The sequence below is a fragment of the Lepidochelys olivacea genome (genome assembly GCF_965140295.1).
Source record: "Lepidochelys olivacea isolate rLepOli2 genome assembly, chromosome: 2".
NCBI lineage: Eukaryota > Metazoa > Chordata > Testudines > Cheloniidae > Lepidochelys > Lepidochelys olivacea.
The window spans coordinates 3,171,877-3,190,277 of NC_140412.1; the positions used below are offsets into that span (position 1 = coordinate 3,171,877).

Consider the following 18,401-nt stretch of genomic DNA (forward strand, 5'->3'; position numbering starts at 1 on the left):
CAGCCTCCCCGCCTAGCCCCCCCATCACTCACCCCTAGATCCCTGCCCCCCCCATCCAGCCCCCGTGTCACTGACCGCCAGAGTCCCCCTATGCCCAGCCCCCGCATCACTACCACTGTGGGATGCAGGACCCTGAGCTCCAGGCCTGCGCCCCTGTGTTCACACGCACGCACTGTGCCGGGAGATCCGGCCAGGTAGGTCCCCGAGGAGCCTCCTGGCACGTAACCACGCCCTGCCCACGGCCCCTGCAGGAGAACGAGGGCCTGAGGTCGAGGGTGCAGCACCTGGAGACGTCCCTGCAGCAGAAGGTGGAGGAGCTGGTGGGCCTGGAGGGGCAGGCCAGCGCCATGCAGTGGCGGAAGGAGCAGGAGGTGCGCAGGCTGGACGAGCGGATACAGAAGCTGCAGCTCGCGCTGGAGACCCAGCAGAACCGGCCCCCTGATGTACAGGTGAGCCCAGCTCCCGGCCTGTCTCTCGGCGCCGCAGTTTGCCTCTGTGGCCTCTAGAGGGCAGGCGCAGCCTCTTGCTCTCACACACGTGTGCACAGGTCTGATTGCCCCAGCAGGGGGCAGTCACACCCACCCACACCCACACCCACACGGGTCTGATTCCCCCAGCAGGGGGAGTCACACCCACCCACACACACCCACACCCACACCCACACCCACACCCACACGGGTGTGATTGCCCCAGCGGGGGGAGTCACACACCCCCACGGGTCTGATTTCCCCAGCAGGGGGCAGTCACACCCACCCACACCCACACCCACACGGGTCTGATTCCCCCAGCAGGGGGAGTCACACCCACCCACACCCACATGGGTCTGATTCCCCCAGCAGGGGGAGTCACACACACCCACACCCACACACACCCACACCCACACGGGTCTGATTCCCCCAGCAGGGGGCAGTCACACACACTCACACCCACCCACACACGGGTCTGATTGCCCCAGCAGGGGGAGTCACACACACCCACGGGTCTGATTGCCCCAGCAGGGGGCAGTCACACACACCCACACCCACATGGGTCTGATTGCCCCAGCAGGGGGAGTCACACCCACCCACACCCACACGGGTCTGATTCCCCCAGCAGGGATAGTGACACACACCCACACACACCCACAGGTCTGATTCCCCCAGCAGGGGGCAGTCACACACACCCACACCCACACCCACACGGGTCTGATTCCCCCAGCAGGGGGAGTCACACACACCCACACCCACACCCACACCCACACCCACACGGGTCTGATTCCCCCAGCAGGGGGCAGTCACACACACCCACACCCACGTGGGTCTGATTCCCCCAGCAGGGATAGTGACACACACCCACACACAGAGACATGGGTCCGATTCCCCCAGCAAGGGTGGTGACACACACATACGTGCATGGCAGTGACACAAACACACACTTACACACAGCAGGGGGCAGTGACACCCACCCACCCACAGGGCAGTGACACACGCACACGTACAGGTCTGATTCCCCCAGCGGGGGCAGTCACGCCCCCAGCCCCTCACAGCGTCCATTCCACGTCTCTAGTATGTGACCCAGACGGTGGAGGTGGAGTCCCCCACGACCCTGAGGTCTCTGGTGGAGGCCGAGGAGCGGAACCGGGGGCTGCAGGAGCAGCTCTGCAGCCAGGGGGAGCGGTGCCAACGGCTGGCGGAGCAGCTGCAAGGCTCGGAGGAGGTGACTGCTGGGCTGCGAGACAAGGTGAGCGAGAGCGGCACCGTTGACAGGGTGGGTGGGATTCAAACTTGTGCCCTCGCAGGCAGAATACCGCGGTCCATGGCTCCTTGCTCCTTTGCTGAGAGCCGCATCCCCTGACATAGAGACCCAACCCTGGGGGTGGCCATCGGCCACGGGAGGGTAGCCCAGCCTTGCATTCCAGTAGCCCAGACCCTACGAAAGAGGGGGCAGGTCCCCGGGGCCCAGGCATGGCAGGTGGAGGTGGGGAATGGAGCTGCTCCGTCCAGCCCCCAGAGCAGGCGCTCACCTGTGGAGGGACCGACCTCCCCCCAGGCCATAGCCAGGAGCCCCGTCCCCCACTCATGTGACCCCCACAGCCCCTGGGGAGGGCCAGACGAGCCCTCCCTGGTGACCCGAGGGTCTCCCCACCTGCAGATCTCTGCCTATGAGTGTGAGATCACCAAGCTGCGGGAGGAGCTGCTGCGGGAGATCAGCCACCTGGAAGCCCAGAAGGAGGAGGCCGTCAAGGAGGCCTCGGAGTGCTCGGAGCAGCACCTGGAGCAGCTCCGTGAGCAGCTGACAGGTACCGCCGGCCTGGGGAGGGGCTGGGGAAGCGTCTCCGAAAGCCCCTGGTCAGGAGGGGATCCTGAGCCGTGAGCGCACAACGCTAGTGCCCTGGCGCAGATCCCTGCTGGGATCAGATCCTGGTGCTGCCTCCCGGGGAGCTGATCCCTGGGGAGTGGATCCCCTGCGCTCGATGGGAGCAGATTCCAGCCCTGCGGAGTGGATCCCTGTGTGGGGCAGGGGTGCGGGGGATGGACTAGCTAGGGCCTGTTTCTGAGGGCAGCTGCCCCCGGTCTCTGCTCCCCTGGCAGGTGTCCAGAGGCGCCTGGCCACGCTGCAGCCCATCCTCAAGGGCATGAAAACCAGCTACTCCAGCCTGCGCAGCCAGGTGCGCGACTTCTCCGAGTTCTATGAGGCAGCCATCCGGGAGGCCAGGAGACAGGTGAGGCTGGGGAGGCTGCTGGGGGACAGCCTGTCGGGGAGAAGCGGGGCTCGCCCACGGGGAATGGAGGGGGCAGGGGAGGCCCGTCCAGGGGAAGGGGGCAGTTGCTCCTGGTCCCCCAGCCTCCTGCCCCCAACACCAGCGGCGCTGGGCGCTCAGGCTGGCTCTCTGCGCGGGGCCCGGCGGGGGCTGAGTGTCCCTGTCCCCCTAGATGTGCTCGGCTGCCAGCGAGGCGTCGGAGGCCAGCCGGGACCTGCAGTGGAAATACCAGCACGAGGTGCTGCTGCGCAAAAAGTACCACGCCCACCTGGTGGAGCTGAAAGGTGCGAAGGGCTGGGGGAGGGTGGCAGGGGATGGATTCAGTGCGGGGGGCCATGGGCGGGGCTGGGTGGGCCCCTCGCCCCACCCAGCAGAGGCCCCAGGGTGCCTGGGATGGCAGGTCGCTCTCCTGGGTTGGGTCGGTCCAGAGCCGAGCATGGGGGGTGTGGCAGGCGGGAAAGGGTTAACTGGCTCTCAGGTGTCACCACCCGCCTGCTGGGTCACTGAGCAGCCAGTGACGGCTTGGCGCAACGACCTCTTGTGTTTCATTGGCTGAGCAGCTGTGTGGGAGGAGCCAAGGCGTTCCTGCTCCGCCTCCTGCTCCTGCCGTTCACACTGAGCTGGGTTCAGCCCCAGTGGAAACCAGGTGTGGTCCTGGCTCCAGGCCACCAGGACCCTGTGACCCGCCCCCAGCCCAGCCCAGGGCTTGGGCACCTGCGCTGACCCCCAGAGCCCCTGGCTTGGTCCAGGGTTCAGGCTCCTGTGCCTGTCCCTGGAGCCCTCCCTGCCCAGGCCCATACCCGGGGGCTGAGCTGGGACCTCCAGCCTCAGAAGCCCTGCTCCCCACAGCCCTGGCTCAGGGTGCTGGGCAGGGACAGGATCAAATGTGTTCCCCTCCGCAGTGGGACAGCGCCCTTCCCAGGCCGCCCCGGCTCAGTACTGGCTTCTGCCCTGCACAGGGAGCAGCTGGCTCGGAGACACTCGCTGTGGGGTCCCGCAGGGCTGGCTTCGGCCCTGGCTGCAGGGTGAGCCTGTCTGCGGGCGGCTCTGGGGCGGTGGGTAGCGGTCTCAGCCTGGCTTCTCATGGGCCAGGCATCCATTGGCACTGATTGGCCAGGGGCTGGCTGGGCCATGGAGCCTGAGGGCGCCAGGCAGGGCTGAGGGCAGTGTGGCAGGCCCCTGGCTGTCGCGTGTAGTGGACTCCAGTTTCCAGGGCCCCGCAGAGCCCCCGTGACCCTGCGTCTCTGCCCCCAGGGAACATCCGGGTGCTGTGCCGGCTGAAGCCGGTTACGGAGGTGGACCAGCGGGAGGGGGAGGTGAGCACGGCCGTCAGCACGGAGCCCGGCAGTGACAGCAGCCTCACCGCCCGCTACAAGGGCAAGGAGAGGACCTTCGAGCTGGACAAGGTCTTCCTGCCGGAGGCCACGCAGGAGGAGGTGACCCGCTGCCCGACTCCCTCCCGCCCCGCCGTGCCCCATCCCATCTGTGTCAGACTGGGGACCCCGGCTCGGCCACCCTCCTGCCCCGAACCCCGGGCGGTGCCGGCCATGAGCTGGGGGCCCAGCTGCCACCCAAGCTCCTGGCAGTCAGGGCCCCCGGGGGCATTCTGGTGGCAGGACTGGATCTGAGCCACCCCCTGCCTGTTTCTCAGACCCACGCCATGCCTGGGGACTTGGTGCCCTGGCCGGGCCCACGGGCATCTTCACCTCAGAGCTGTGGCCCCCCAGGCCGGGGTGGGGGAGATGGGAGGGGTGGCTCTCAAGGCAGCATCTGCAGCCAGACACTTAGCTCTCCCTTCCCCTCATTGTGCCCATGCCAGGCGTGCTGCGCCCCTTGGCCATGTCAGTGCTGGTCTCCGCCCCGGGCTGGGAGGCACAGCGCCCGTGTGACTCAGCCGAAGGGCCGTCCCCTGGCAGCTGCGGGGGCAGCAGCAGCCCAGCGATTGGGGCAGTTGTGTGGATGGGGGGAGGGCCCCCTGGATGGGCTGCATTACCAGGAGCCCCTCCATAGAGCTGCCATGCGGCCGGCAGGCCCCCCAGGGAGCTGCACTGCCTGGCAGCTCTTGGGAATGAGGGAGGGCAGGCCGGGGCATGTGCCCCACTCCATCCCCACCTCCCTCACATCTGCACTGTGATGGTATGGGGGCGACGGCTGTGCCCCCCATGCTTGCCAAGGGAGCAGAGCCTGGAGCGGTCCAGAACGCTGTGGGGAAGGGAATGGAGCTGGGATATAGTGTCCTGGAACCTGGGGAGATGGAGCCTCCTGGAATGCTGGAGGGGCTTGGGGGACTCCAGAACGCTGCGGGGGAGGGGAGGGAGTTCCAGGGTGCAGGGAGGTGCAGCGCTCTAGAGGAACCGGGGAAGTGAGACAGGCAGAAGGGGGGAAAGCATTCCAGAAAATGGAGCATGTCAGAGCAGTGCTGCACTGGGGAGCAGCGGAGGAGGAGGAGGGAGATTCTAGCCCACGGGGCAGGATGTGTTCCAGAACAGCAAGACTCGCCAGTGTTCTAGATCAGCGCACAGGGCAGGCTGTTCTCTATCAGGGTGCGGGGTGGCGCGTTCTAGCATGGTCTGTGTAGGGCACTCTAGGACAGCATGCCTTTGTGAGTGTTCTGCAAGGAGACACATGCTGTAGTGTTCTAGATCCGTGCATCGCGTGGTGTTCTAAAATGGCACACAAAGGTGGCCTATAGAGCTCTAGAATAAGATAGGATATAGTGATCTAGGTGAGCATTTATGGCCCAAATGTTCTAGAGAATTGTCTTGGGAAGCTGGGACATTCTAGGATGGTTAACAGAGGGTTGCAAAATGCCATGTGGGTTATAGTGTTCTAAGTAAATGGAAATATGGCACATTCTAGATTGATGTGTGGAACATTCTAGATTTGAAGTGCCAGGGTGCGGTGTCCTAAAACAGCATGTGGGGGTGATGTGGAGTGTTCTACCATGACATGTGAGCGGTGTGTTGACGGACTGTTCTAGAGCTCTCTCTGTGTGTGTATGGACTGGTCTAGAGTGGTACGTGGCCTGAGTTCTAGAGGTGTGCGTGGGGTGGAGATGGACTGTTCTAGAGCTCTCTCGCTCCCTGGGTGTGTGGGTGGATTGTTCTAGAGCAGTGTGCAGCTAGACTGCTCTAGAGTCGCTTGTGGTCTGTTCTAGAGCTCGGTGTGCATGAGCAGTGTGCAACTCCACTGTCCTAGAGCCGTTTGTGGTCTGTTCTAGAGCGGCATGCAGGGGGATCGTGTTCTAAGACGGCGTGTGGTGGTGCTCCGCAGTCTGGCAGAGCGTGCTGGGGCCTATCGCCGCGGGGGAGCTCTGGGCACTGCCTCCCCCCTGGGGAGGGCTCGTTAATTCTGCGCTGACCTTTCCACCTGGTGCTTTGTGACCCCTTGATCCCCAGGTGCCTAGCCAGGGACAGGACCCTGGAGCTCCTCCCAGACCACCAGAGTCATGATTGCCAGGGTCGCAGGTAACTGGCTTTCCTCCCGCACGACCGGCAGCCTCAGCCCCCAGCACTCACCCCGCCTGCTCAGGGCACCCCCTGCACTGCACCCCTTCCCCCACAGCTCTGCTGGCTGTCACCCACACTGCAGAACCTGCACCCCACACCGGGACACGGGTCCCTCGGCCCCCTGCTGATGCCCACCTGTTTGTCTGCCTCCCGCTCAGGTGTTTCTGGAGATCGAGCCCCTGGTCCTGTCCTGTCTGGATGGCTACAACGTGTGTATCTTTGCCTATGGGCAGACTGGCTCGGGGAAGACGTACACCATGGAGGTAAGCAGCAGGGCCATGGGGCTGAGGAAGGGGCCAGTCTGGGTTCTGCCCCACTTAGCCCCACAGGTTCCAGGAAGGGCTGACACGGGGGTGGGGGAATGGAGAGACCCCGCTCTGCATCCCAGGCCTAGAGCCCTCCAGGGACGTGGGAATCCGGCTGCCCCCCAGACAGTCTCCCGCTCTCGGGAGGTGGGATCTGTCTCTCTGCCCTTGGGAAGGAGGGCGTCGTCTGTGGGCGTCCTGCCGGTGTGAGGGCGTTTGGAGCCGCCTGGAAGCATGGGGCTCAGTGCAGGAGATCCCGACCTGCACACTCCTACACACGGGTACACACGCATGTGCCAACGGGCTGTGACGCGCACGGACAGGCCCCCACACGCCTCCACATTGAGGGGACTCTGAGGGGGCCTAGGCTGCCCCCGAAGCCCCCACCTCTGTGCTGGGCGGCAGCCTGAGGCCCTGTCTCTGTCTGGCTCCAGGGCGTCCCCGAGGACCCTGGCATAAACCAGCGGGCGCTGCAGGCCCTGTACCAGGAGATGGAGGCCAGGGAGGGGCTGTGGAAGTATTCGGTGAGCCTCAGCGTGGTGGAGATCTACAACGAGGTGATCCGGTAAGAGGGGGCCGGGAGAGGGGGCCTGCCCCACGCACCGCTAGGAACGCCCTGCCCCCCACAGAACCTTCCCCTCACCCTGCTGCACAGGCTGGGCACCGCACTGCCCTACCGGGCAGGGTCTGACCAAAGGACCTGCTCAGCACTCCACAGTGACCCCAATACCCAGCATGGGACTAGGGGGCGCCGTGATGGGACAGGGGGAGGGGGCGCAGCAGGGGGCGCTCTCGGCTCTGACTGACGGGACCCCAGAGCGCAGTAGGGGGGCCGTTCTGCAGGGGGCGCTCTCGGCTCTGACTGACGGGACCCCAGAGCGCACTAGGGGGCGCCGTGCTGCAGGGGGCGCTCTCGGCTCTGACTGACGGGACCCCAGAGCGCAGTAGGGGGCGCCGTGCTGCAGGGGGCGCTCTCGGCACTGACTGACGGGACCCCAGAGCGCAGTAGGGGGGCCGTGCTGCAGGGGGCGCTCTCGGCTCTGACTGACGGGACCCCAGAGCGCAGTAGGGGGCGCCGTGCTGCAGGGGGTGCTCTCGGCTCTGACTGACGGGACTCCAGAGCGCAGTAGGGGGCGCTGTGCTGCAGGGGGCGCTCTCGGCTCTGACTGACAGGACCCCAGAGCGCACTAGGGGGCCGTGCTGCAGGGGGCGCTCTCGGCTCTGACTGACGGGACCCCAGAGCGCAGTAGGGGGCGCCGTGCTGCAGGGGGCGCTCTCGGCTCTGACTGACGGGACCCCAGAGCGCAGTAGGGGGGGCCGTGCTGCAGGGGGCGCTCTCGGCTCTGACTGACGGGACCCCAGAGCGCAGTAGGGGGCGCCGTGCTGCAGGGGGCGCTCTCGGCTCTGACTGACGGGACCCCAGAGCGCACTAGGGGCGCCGTGCTGCAGGGGGCGCTGTCGGCACTGACTGACAGGATCCCAGAGCGCAGTAGGGGGCGTCGTGCTGCAGGGGGCGCTGTCGGCTCTGACTGACGGGACCCCAGAGCGCACTAGGGGGCGCCGTGCTGCAGGGGGCGCTGTTGGCTCTGACTGACGGGACCCCAGAGCGCACTAGGGGGCGCCGTGCTGCAGGGGGCGCTGTCGGCTCTGACTGACGGGACCCCAGAGCGCACTAGGGGGCCGTGCTGCAGGGGGCGCTCTTGGCTCTGACTGACGGGACCCCAGAGCGCACTAGGGGGCGCCGTGCTGCAGGGGGCGCTCTCGGTTCTGACTGACGGGACCCCAGAGCGCACTTGGGGGCCGTGCTGTAGGGGGCGCTCTCGGCTCTGACTGACGGGACCCCAGAGCGCACTAGGGGGCGCCGTGCTGCAGGGGGCGCTGTCGGCTCTGACTGACGGGACCCCAGAGCGCACTAGGGGGCCGTGCTGCAGGGGGCGCTCTCGGCTCTGACTGACGGGACCCCAGAGCGCACTAGGGGGCCGTGCTGCAGGGGGCGCTCTCGGCTCTGACTGACAGGACCGCAGCGCTCACTAGGGGGCGCCGTGCTGCCGGAGATGCAGATTTAAGCTGAAACATAAAACTAGGTCCTGAGTTAATCCCAGCTCAGGTGAATCAATGCTGCCTCCTTAAACCCTCCTGTTGATTTCAGTTGGATCCAGGATTCCTCTTCACTTGTTCTAAGCTGCTGTTCAGAGTGGCTGTACAGGCCTGCTCCAGAGGTGGCTGCACTTCCATGGAGAGAGCAGTGATTGCTCTATATGGTTTGTGAAGCACTTGATATTACCCAGCCCTATGTCCTAGACTCCCCATGGCCCGTCCCCTTCCCTAACATCCCTGTCTGCAGACTCAATACTGTCTCAACCCGCCCTGAGGGACCCAGAGCACCCAGGGACCGTCCTGGGCACGGGGACCCAGCCTGAGCCGATGTTGTCATCTCCCTGCAGGGATCTGCTTGGGAAGGAGCCACAGGAGAAGCTGGACATCAAGCTGAACCCTGACGGGAGTGGGCAGCTCCATGTGCCAGGCCTGACCAGTGTGGAGGTGCAGGGGCTCCGGGAGATCCGAAAGGTACCAGGGGACGGGACAAAGCCACCCATGGCCTTTGGGTGCAGGAGGAGTGAGGGGGCAGGGCATCTGAGTTATACTGGCAGGGGTGGAGCTAAGAGGGGCGGAGTCATGCTCATGAATTGGTGAAACCTGGTCCAGCCACCCCTCTGCTTGCTCCCTTTGCTAGTGCCAGTGACTCAGGCCGGCGCTCCCCGGCAGCTTCGCCTAGCAGAGCGGGAGGTTCCCTGCAGCTGCCGCGTCTTGGAGGGTGGGGCTGGGGGCTGTGAGGTTCATTCCTGGTGGGTTCATTCCCTCGGCCTTTGGGTCTGTCTCAGATGCTGTCGCTGGGGAAGAGGAACCGGGCGACCTACTGCACCAACATGAACGAGCGCAGCTCCCGGTCCCACGCCCTGCTCACCGTCACCATCACCGGCACCAACTGCAGCACCGGGACCAAGACCTCAGGTACCCACTGCCGCGGGCCTGCGCCACAATCCTCTCCTGGACCCCCGGCCTGCTCCGCGTCACCCCCTGCTGGCTGCTGCGCACAGAGGAGAGAAGCCCTGGGACAGCCTGGGGGCGGCAGAGCCACCCGAATCTGACGGTCCACAGCGGCAGCTGATGGACAGGAGGCGAGGAAGAGGGCTGGGGGCTTTGGACGTCATGGTCAGTGCTGGGGACACACTGATTCAGGATTTCCGGGGGGTGGAGGAGGAACTTGAGGCTTGGTGCTTGTGGGAAGCCCCTGAGCCTTCCTCCGGCCACCCCCACACAGGGGCAGAGCTGTGGGGGGCAGAGGTCCCACGGAGGCTGCACTGAGGTAAGACCAGGCTTCTCAGGGACAAGGTGGGGTTCTTAGGCAGGAATGGCTGGCTGAGGAGGTGTCAAGTCGCCCGGGGCTCGCTCAGGGGAGGGTTGGCTCTGATTCCAGAGCAGTGACCAGACGTTGTTCCTGGCTGCCAGCCGGCCTGCACGGGTCTATGCTGGCTCGGGCCTGTGCTGCAGTTTGGCGGGGTAGACGCTGGGACTCAGGCTGGAGCCTGGGCTCTGGGACCCTGCAATGGGCGAAGATCCCAAGGCCGAAGTTAAACATCCCCGTAGCGAGAGGCCGAGTCTGATAAGACAGGCCAGCTGTGGGTGTTTAATTGCAGTATAGGTATATCCTGTGAAACGAGTTGGCTGGGCCCCAGGCTGGATCCCCATGGATATGCCTCACCCTCTCAGAAGAACAGAAGAACGGCCAGAGTGGGTCAGACCAATGGTCCATCTAGCCCAGTGTCCTGTCTGCCGACAGTGGCCAATGCCAGGTGCCCCAGAGGGAATTGAACAGAATAGGGAATCATCAAGTGATCCATCCCCTGTCTCCCATTCCCAGCTTCTGCAAACAGAGGCTCGGGACATCATCCCTGCCCATCCTGGCTACTAGCCACTGATGGACCTATCCTCCATGAAGTTCTTTTTTGAACCCTGTTATAGTCTTGGCCTTCACAACAGCCTCTGGCAAGGAGTTCCACAGGTTGACTGTGCGTTGTGTGAAGCAATACTGCCTTTTGGTTGTTTTAAACTTGCTGCCTATTAATTTCATTTGGTGGCCCCTGGTTCTTGTGTTATGAGAAGGAGTAAATAACACTTCCTTATTTACTTTCTCCACACCAGTCACGATTTTATAGACCTCTGTCATATCCCCCCTTAGTCGTCTCTTTTCCAAGCTGAAAAGTCCCAGTCTTATTAATCTCTCCTCCTACAGAAGCCGTTCCAGTCCCCTCGTCATTTTTGTTGTCCTTTTCTGAACCTTTTCCAATTCCAATAGATCTGTTTTGAGATGGGGCGACCACATCTGCATGCAGTATTCAAGGTGTGGGCGTACTGTGGATTTATATAGAAGCAATAAGATATTTTCTGTCTTAGTATCGATCCCTTTCTTAATGATTCCCAACAGTCTGTTCGTTTTTTGGCTGCGGCTGCACAGTGAGTGGATGTTTTCAGAGAACTATCCACAGTGACTCCAAGATCTCTTTCTTGAGTGGTAACAGCTAATTTAGACCCCATCATTTTCTACGTCGAGTTGGGATTATGTTTTCCAGTGTGCAGTACTTTGCATTGATCAACATTGATAAATGCAACTCTCAAATGTTCACCAAGAAGCCGCTGTACTGGGGCTCTCTGGGCGAGCCGTGGAACCCCTATAGGGCAGGGCTAATGGGGGTGCGGGGAGCTCGTCCTGGCACTGCCTGATCTGTACAGGGCTCCACCTGGTAGGGCCACCGACCCACTAACGCTGAATTCACACCGTGGCCCTACTGCATCCAATTGCGCCCTTTAGTGATCAGTGCTCCAGAGACCTTGCACCCTGATCCTCGCCTGTCCCCTAGGCCATGGCTCATGCTGAGTCTTGCAGTAGCAGCTAGAGGCCGGAGGGGGGGTGTCCCCCCGTGCTTGCCGCTGGAAGTATGCGCAGGAAACGACGGCCCCCCCAGGGGCTGACAGGCTGAACACTCATCCCCTTGGCAGGGGCCCAACACTGCAGCCCTGTGCTAGGGCATGAGCCCCTGACAGTGAAATGGACGAGAAACAAGGTGGAACTGACCAGGCTGCTGTCCTTGTCCAAGTGACCGAGACCCAGGGAGGGAACCGCCAGCCTCCCACCTGCAGTCTCTGAACGCTTGGCCATGGTCAGCATCGTGGGGGGTGGGATGGGGGGAGGGTGTTTATTAACCACCCAGCATTAGGGACACCCTTTTGCCCTAGGGTGCTGGCCTCTGTTTTCACAGCCACAACTCACGGCCCCATAATAGTCTGCGGGTGCAGTTCAGGTCGCTGGGTGATCAATGTACCAGGCTGTCCCCGCAGGGCAGTGGCTTTTGTGATCTGAATTGCAGACTCAGATTTATCACCATTGGTGCAAAATTGTGCTCCCAGAATGGAGAGATCCCCGCTTGAAAATCTGGCTCTCCTCTCTTTGTGGGGCAGTGTTAGGTGTGGTTCGGTGCTGGGGGTCCAGTGCCAGCTGGAGGGGGAACGAGGGGATCGGGAGGGTGGGCAGGGAGGGGCTGTGGCTCCCCCAAGAGCACCCCACACCTGGCCCCTTCCTGGCAGACCCAGCCCTTCCTGGCTCCCCAGAGCCTGCCGCACAAAGCCCAGACTCTCCTCTTGTGTCTCCGGCACCCCAGGGAAGCTGAATCTGGTGGACCTGGCAGGTTCTGAGCGGGTCTGGAAGTCGGGGGCGCAGGGCGAGCGGCTGAAGGAAGCTCAGAACATTAACAAGTCCCTGCTGGCCCTGGGGGAGGTGATCCAGGCCCTCAGAGCCAAGCAGGGCCACGTGCCTTTCCGCAACTCCAAGCTCACCTACCTGCTGCAGGACTCCCTGGGCAAGGGCAACAAGACTGTAATGATGGTGCAGGTAGGTACCGCCAAGCCCGGGGCATGCTGGGGAATGGCCGCACTGCATGCTGGGGCTCCACAGGCCACATCTCCCGCGTGTGAGCTGCTGCACCCGAAATGCCTCATGGAAATTCGCCATTCTGTGACAGAGAAAAGGGGGAATAACCGTTGTTGTTTGTGTAGGGCCTACATTATTTCACCCCGTGCTGCTGCCTCTGACCAGTAGGGAGAACGCTGCTAATTAACAGACTTCCCAGCCCAGGATGATACAGGGATCGCGGAGGGCTCGATTAGTTCCTGCTCGGCTGAGCAGCGAGGCCATGTCGTCCCACCCCCGCACCCCCCACCGAGAGGGCGGCTCAGCACCCACGTCCGTTATTACCGTGATGAGGGACCCCTGTGTGGGGGTAGGACTCTGGGGGATGGGGCCCGCTACCCCTTGGTGGTGAAAGCGGGTTATTTTAACCAGGCCCCCTTACTCCGTCCATCTCTCCCCCACAGATCTCGCTACTGGAGAAGAACGCGGGGGAGACCATGTGTTCCCTGAAGTTCGCCCAGCGCGTCTGCAAGGTGGAGCTGGGCCCAGCATCCCGCAGGATCGACTCCTGGGGCCGGAGCGAGCTCTGAGCCCGCCTGGCCCCGTCCCCGGGCCCAAGATGCAGGCAGCAACCCCACCTCTCTCCAGCTGTGGTACAGCAAGGCGGCACCGGGGCAGGGTAGGCAGCGGCCGTCAGCTGGGAGGGAGCAATCACATGCAACAGCCAGCGCATCCACAGGGCAGTGGGGGCGTCTGGTCCCAGACACCAAGCTGCGGTTGGAGCCCTGGTCCTAAGCCCAGCAACAGGGCAGAGAAGCAGGGGAAGGGAAAGGCCTGGCCTGGGCTGACCGTGCTATGCTGGTTCCCTCTGCCCACTAGCGGGTACCCCGGCACACTATCCCCAGCTCGGCAGCTGGGCTGTGATTTCCTCCAGCCATGGGGCCCCTCTCGGGCCAGACACCTGCCCTGAGCAGGACCACTCTGGGCCCATTCGGACTAGGAGACGTGCCCCCGCCCATTACCCTTGTAGTACAGGTCGCCCAGCCCTCCATTCTGGATATTGGCAGCCCTTGTCCACACTGTGCTCCCCTCTGCTGGCCCCGATGACAGAGGAAAGCTGTGTGGGACAATGGGCTCCCACCCTGCAACTGTTATTGTAGGCCCTATCATAACGGTAGGGCATGCTCCCTGCGTGTGTGTAAAGCACACAGAGAGTCACTCTGCCCTCCGAATGGGCAAATAGGAGACCAGCAGGGCCTTGCCCCCACCCCACAGCAATGCCCCCACATACTGCCTGACAATTGCTGAGCAGTCACTGGCTTGAACAATCACGCATGCTCCTCCGCACACGCATGTCTGAATGCATATGCAAAGCCAGGCAAATGTGCACCAACATCTCCCCGGCCACCCATGTTGGGGGAGATCACGGAGGACTCATCTTCCCCGCCGCTCCTCGAACCCGAGCTCTGTGCCAGGAGTTAATTAGTGCAATAGCCTGGAGGGAGGCATCCTCATGCCCACGCTGCTGGCCCCCTCCACAGCACCCCCTGCTGGAATAGCTAGGAGCCCCCCATAGCCGGTGCTGCCCCACTCCTTGCAGTTGCCCCCTGCTGGAGTAGCTGGGCACTCCCCTCCCAGCCAGTGCTCCTGCCCCACTGCCTGCTGGGAGAGGCCCTTCATGCCCCATCCCCAGGTCTGCGCCCCTGGCAGTCGGGCTGCTGGGGGAGGGCTGGGGCCCCCAGGCTGCGTCTGTGCTACTTGAGCCCTATTCCCGCTGGGTGCAATAAAGAGGAACCTTTGCATCCCCAGCCTGTTCTTGATGCTGCCTTATTAGGGTGAGGGGCCCAGCTCTGAGATGTCCCTCCCCCTCCCACCTCTTCCCTGCCTCCCCAGGGGACCCTGTGTCTCCTGCATCCTCAGCCAGTTTGTGGCCTCCCCCCCCACCCCCACTTGCCAGAGCAAAGAACCTGCTGTCCCCAGCCTCTGCAATCCCCACAGGTAGTCCTGGGCCCCCAACTGGTGGGGCCCAGCCCCAAACAGTCTCACAGCCCATGCTCCTGTGCCCTGGCAGAGGGGTTAGGCTTTGTATTTCCTGACATGGGTTCCCGCACTCATGGGGGGCGGGGGGGGGGTTGCCAAGCACAGCAGGGGGCAGATGGTGAAGCCCCCCACCCCTACTGCTGCCTGCGGTTGCCCTCACATTGCTCCCATCCCCCCACCCCGTAGTGAGTAGCAGATGGACCTGGGGCTGGAACAGGACAGGCTCAGGGAGCTGGGGGGAGCAGGCTGTGGGTCAGCGTAGGGCAGGGGCAGGTGATGGGGTCAGCACAGTGAGCGGCACGGCCAAGTCTCCATTCGCCTTTATTCATAGCTGTGCGTGTGTGCACACACTTTACACGCATACCCCCCCCCACGGTCTCCACCCCACCCGCTCACTTTCCCACTGGGGCTGGCCGGAGGAGGGGCAGGGCTGGCCCGGGCTGCCCCAGCCCCTGGGAGCCACCCCGCCCTTCCTCCAGCCCAGGCTCTGGGCCCTGCTCCCCTGGGAAGGCTCCCGGGCCATGCTGCAGCACGCACCGCTGCAACCTAACCCCCGCGGCTAGGCCACGCTGCGTGCTGGGCCTGCAAGCTGCGTGGTGCAGGTCAGGGGCTCGGGAGGGGCTGGTCTCTGGGGCAGGGCCGGTGGGGAGCTGCCCTTTCCCAGCTTTTGGCCTTTATTGCACGTTTAGCATCAGCCATTGCCCAGCAGCCGCGCTGCTGCCCCGCCGGAAAGGGGCTGCCCCCGTGTCCCTCAGAACCCCCCGTACTGGGGGGGCACCAGATGCTGGGTGTGCCAGGGCGGAGGCGCCGTGGGAGGGGCGTGTCTGGCCTTGCTGTGGGGGAGGGCCGGGAGGGCGCTGTCCAGGTCCATGGGGACGCCCAGCAGTGGGGGAAGGGCCGCTGGCAAGGGCTGGGGCACAAGGTCCCAGTAGGCCGGGCTGACGTAGGCAGCGGGGCAGTAGCTGAGGTAGGGCAGCCCGGGGATGGGGGGAAAGGCAAAACAAGTGGGGATGAGCGGGGTCAGGCCCATAGCGTAGGAGGGGGGGAGCTGGTGCATGGGGGACACTGGCGGGGTGCGGCACGTGGAGCCCTCTGAGTCGGAGCTGCTGCTCGGGAAGGCATGGAGCAGCTGGGGGCACTTGGCCAGAGCCGGGGGCTGTGGGCTGCCTGGGCTCTTTTCATCCAAGGGCAGCGTCGAGGCAGAGGAGGAGCGAGTCCTTGGGATGCCAGGGCCCCTGGAGGGGTAGCTGGGGCTGCCAGGGGCCCTCAGCGCAACGGGGGAAGGAAGCGGGAAGGGAGAGGGCTCCTGGCACTCCGGGTGCAGAGACCTCCCCAGCCTGGGCAGCCCCTGACCCCCGGGCTGCTCATTCAAGTCCACCTTGTGCAGGTTCTGCAGCAGGGACTGGATGGAAAAGGAAGTGTCCAGCCGGGGCCTGGCCTGCGGGGCCTGAGTCTCTGGATCGGCCCCAGGTGCGGGAACTCTAGCGCCCATGCTGGCTGCAGGCAGCATCTGCTGGGGGCCCCCCCTGTAGTGCTGCCCGTGCAGGATGAAGGGGGCCAGGTCGCTGGCGAAGGAGGCCGCCTCCTGCCGGGAGATGGCCGTGTTCTGCAGCTTCAGGGCTTCCGGGGGGATCCGGCTCACGTCCACCGTCCAGAAATTCCCTTTGGCCTTGGGCTTCGCGGGATCCTTCAGCAGCTGCCGGGGAGATAGCGAGACGGGCTCAACCTGTGGGAGGGGGGAGGTCTCCAGGGACAGAGCTCCCCAGAGTCAGAGACCCCCCCCCGTCAGCCTGCCCCCCACTGCCAGCCAGCCCTCCATTTCCTGTTTACCCCTCTCACTGCCAGCCTGACCCCATCCCCTGTCATCCCCACACCCCATAATCCCCACCCCCCCACTGCCAGCCTGCCCTCCATACCCAATCTTCCCCACCCTGTCAGCCTGCCCCATGCCCTGTTAACTCCACCCCCCACTTCCAGCCAGCCCTCCATTTCCTGTTTACCCCTCTCACTGCCAGCCTGACCCCATCCCCTGTCATCCCCACACCCCATAATCCCCACCCCCCCACTAAGAAAAGGAGTACTTGTGGCACCTTAGAGACTAACCAATTTATTAGTCCTGTTTACCCCCCCCACTGCCAGCCTGCCCTCCATACCCAATCTTCCCCACCCTGTCAGCCTGCCCCATGCCCTGTTAACTCCACCCCCCACTTCCAGCCTGCCCCCCATTTCCTGTTTACCCAACCCACTGCCAGCCTGCCCTCCATACCCCATCATCTCCACCCCCCACTGCCAGCCTGCCCTCCATACCCCATCATCTCCACCACCCCTACTGCCAGCCTGCCTTCCATACCTGTCATCCCTACCCTGCCAGCCTGCCCCATGCCCCATTAACCCCACCCCCCGCTGCCAGGCTGCTTCCCATGTCCTGTCATCCTCCCCACTGCCAGCCTGTCACCACATAGCCCATTAACCCCACCCCCACTGCCAGTCTGCCCCCCATGTCCTGTTTATCCCCCCCACTGCCAGGCTGACCCCCATTCCCCATCATCCCCCATCACCATCACCCCACCGCCAGTCTGCCCCCCAAAGCCCCATCACCCCACCCCACCCCCCGGTGTCTGTGGCCCCGGCCCAGCGCTCACCTTGGAGAAGCAGCGGTTGGAGGACAGGTTGTGGCGGATGGAGTCCTTCCAGCCCTGGTAGCCCTCGGTGAAGAAGGGGAAGAGGGCGCCGATCTCCTGGATGATCTGAAACCGAGAGACGGGGGGTGAGAGCCCCTGGCCGCGGGCGGAGCAGACCCCAGGGCCGATCCCGGCTGGGGGACCCTCACGCACCCCTCCCTGACCCCAACCAGTGACCCCCACCCCATCTCCCCACCTCGAACCACTGACTCCCACCTCTCCCCGAGCCAGTGACCCCCAAACCTTCTCTCCCGCCTTCCCCACCCCCAAATTACTGAGCCCACCTCCCATCCCCTCACCTCAAACCTGTGATTCTCACCTCCCCCGAACCAGTGACCCCCCCAACCCTCTCTCATACCCCAAACCACTGACCGCCCACCCGGAACCATTCCAAACCAGTGACCCCAAACACCCACCAAACCCCGAACCAGTGACCCCCACCTCCACCCGGAACCAGTGACCCCCCTCCCTGAACCCAACCCCATCCCCTAACCTGAACTAGAAACCCCCCACTTCCACACGCCGAACCAGTGACCGCCCCAAACCCTCTCCCCCCATCCCGAACAAGTGACCCCCACACCTCCACCCCCTCAACCCAGTGACCCCCCTCCCCCTACCACCCCATCCCTACCCCAAACCAGTGACCCCCCCAACGACCCCCTTCCCCTTCTCCAAACCAGTTATCGCCCCGCAGCCACTGCCCCACCACCCTAAAACCACATCGCCCCTGCCGCCAATCCACCCTAGCGCCCCCCCCCAAACCCAGCCGATGCCCCCCAGCCCGCAGGCAGACGGCAAGACGCCTGGAGCGGAGCTAACCCCGGGACCGGTGACCCTACGCTGGGTCCCCGCCCCACAACCTCCTACAGGGCACCCCAGGAGGGAACTGCAGCCTGCGGTCCGGGGTCACTGGTTCAGGGCGGGGGTCTCCTCCCGGGGGCACCAACCACCCAGGGGCCCCGATCCGGGCCGTGGCGAGTTGCGCGCTGCGCTGCCCGGCCAGGAGGGCGCAGCTGTCCCGGGCGGGGGGCCCCGTACCTGGGACAGCTTCAGCTTCCTGCCCGGCGAGGCCTGGATCACCAGGGCGATCATGGCCAGGTAGGTGTAGGGCGGCTTGCGGTGCCGGCTGTATTTCTTCTTCTTCGGCGGCGTCTGCTCCAT

General features: G+C 64.1%; 2 protein-coding genes across 3 annotated transcripts in view; one reads left to right on the forward strand and one right to left on the reverse strand.

Annotated features, from left to right (window-relative positions):
- The window catches only part of KIFC2 (kinesin family member C2), a 34,519-nt gene extending 20,192 nt beyond the window's left edge, over positions 1-14,327 (forward strand). For both annotated transcript variants that reach the window (XM_084618834.1, XM_084618835.1), the window contains exons 8-19: positions 252-449; positions 1,546-1,719; positions 2,131-2,278; positions 2,571-2,701; positions 2,913-3,024; positions 3,995-4,176; positions 6,408-6,512; positions 6,989-7,119; positions 8,999-9,122; positions 9,437-9,566; positions 12,272-12,501; positions 12,984-14,327. In XM_084618834.1, coding sequence (XP_084474960.1) covers positions 252-449; positions 1,546-1,719; positions 2,131-2,278; positions 2,571-2,701; positions 2,913-3,024; positions 3,995-4,176; positions 6,408-6,512; positions 6,989-7,119; positions 8,999-9,122; positions 9,437-9,566; positions 12,272-12,501; positions 12,984-13,109 — 1,791 coding nt within the window. In that variant the 3' untranslated portion in view covers positions 13,110-14,327. The remainder of the gene's footprint in view (positions 1-251; positions 450-1,545; positions 1,720-2,130; positions 2,279-2,570; positions 2,702-2,912; positions 3,025-3,994; positions 4,177-6,407; positions 6,513-6,988; positions 7,120-8,998; positions 9,123-9,436; positions 9,567-12,271; positions 12,502-12,983) is intronic.
- Positions 14,328-15,310: 983 nt separating this feature from the next.
- LOC311517309 (forkhead box protein H1-like) lies at positions 15,311-18,401 on the reverse strand (the record flags this gene model as incomplete). The annotated part of the gene is made up of 3 exons (XM_084622038.1): positions 15,311-16,255; positions 17,202-17,306; positions 18,279-18,401. 3 exons carry the CDS (start codon positions 18,399-18,401, stop codon positions 15,311-15,313), a joined length of 1,173 nt encoding a protein of 390 aa, XP_084478164.1.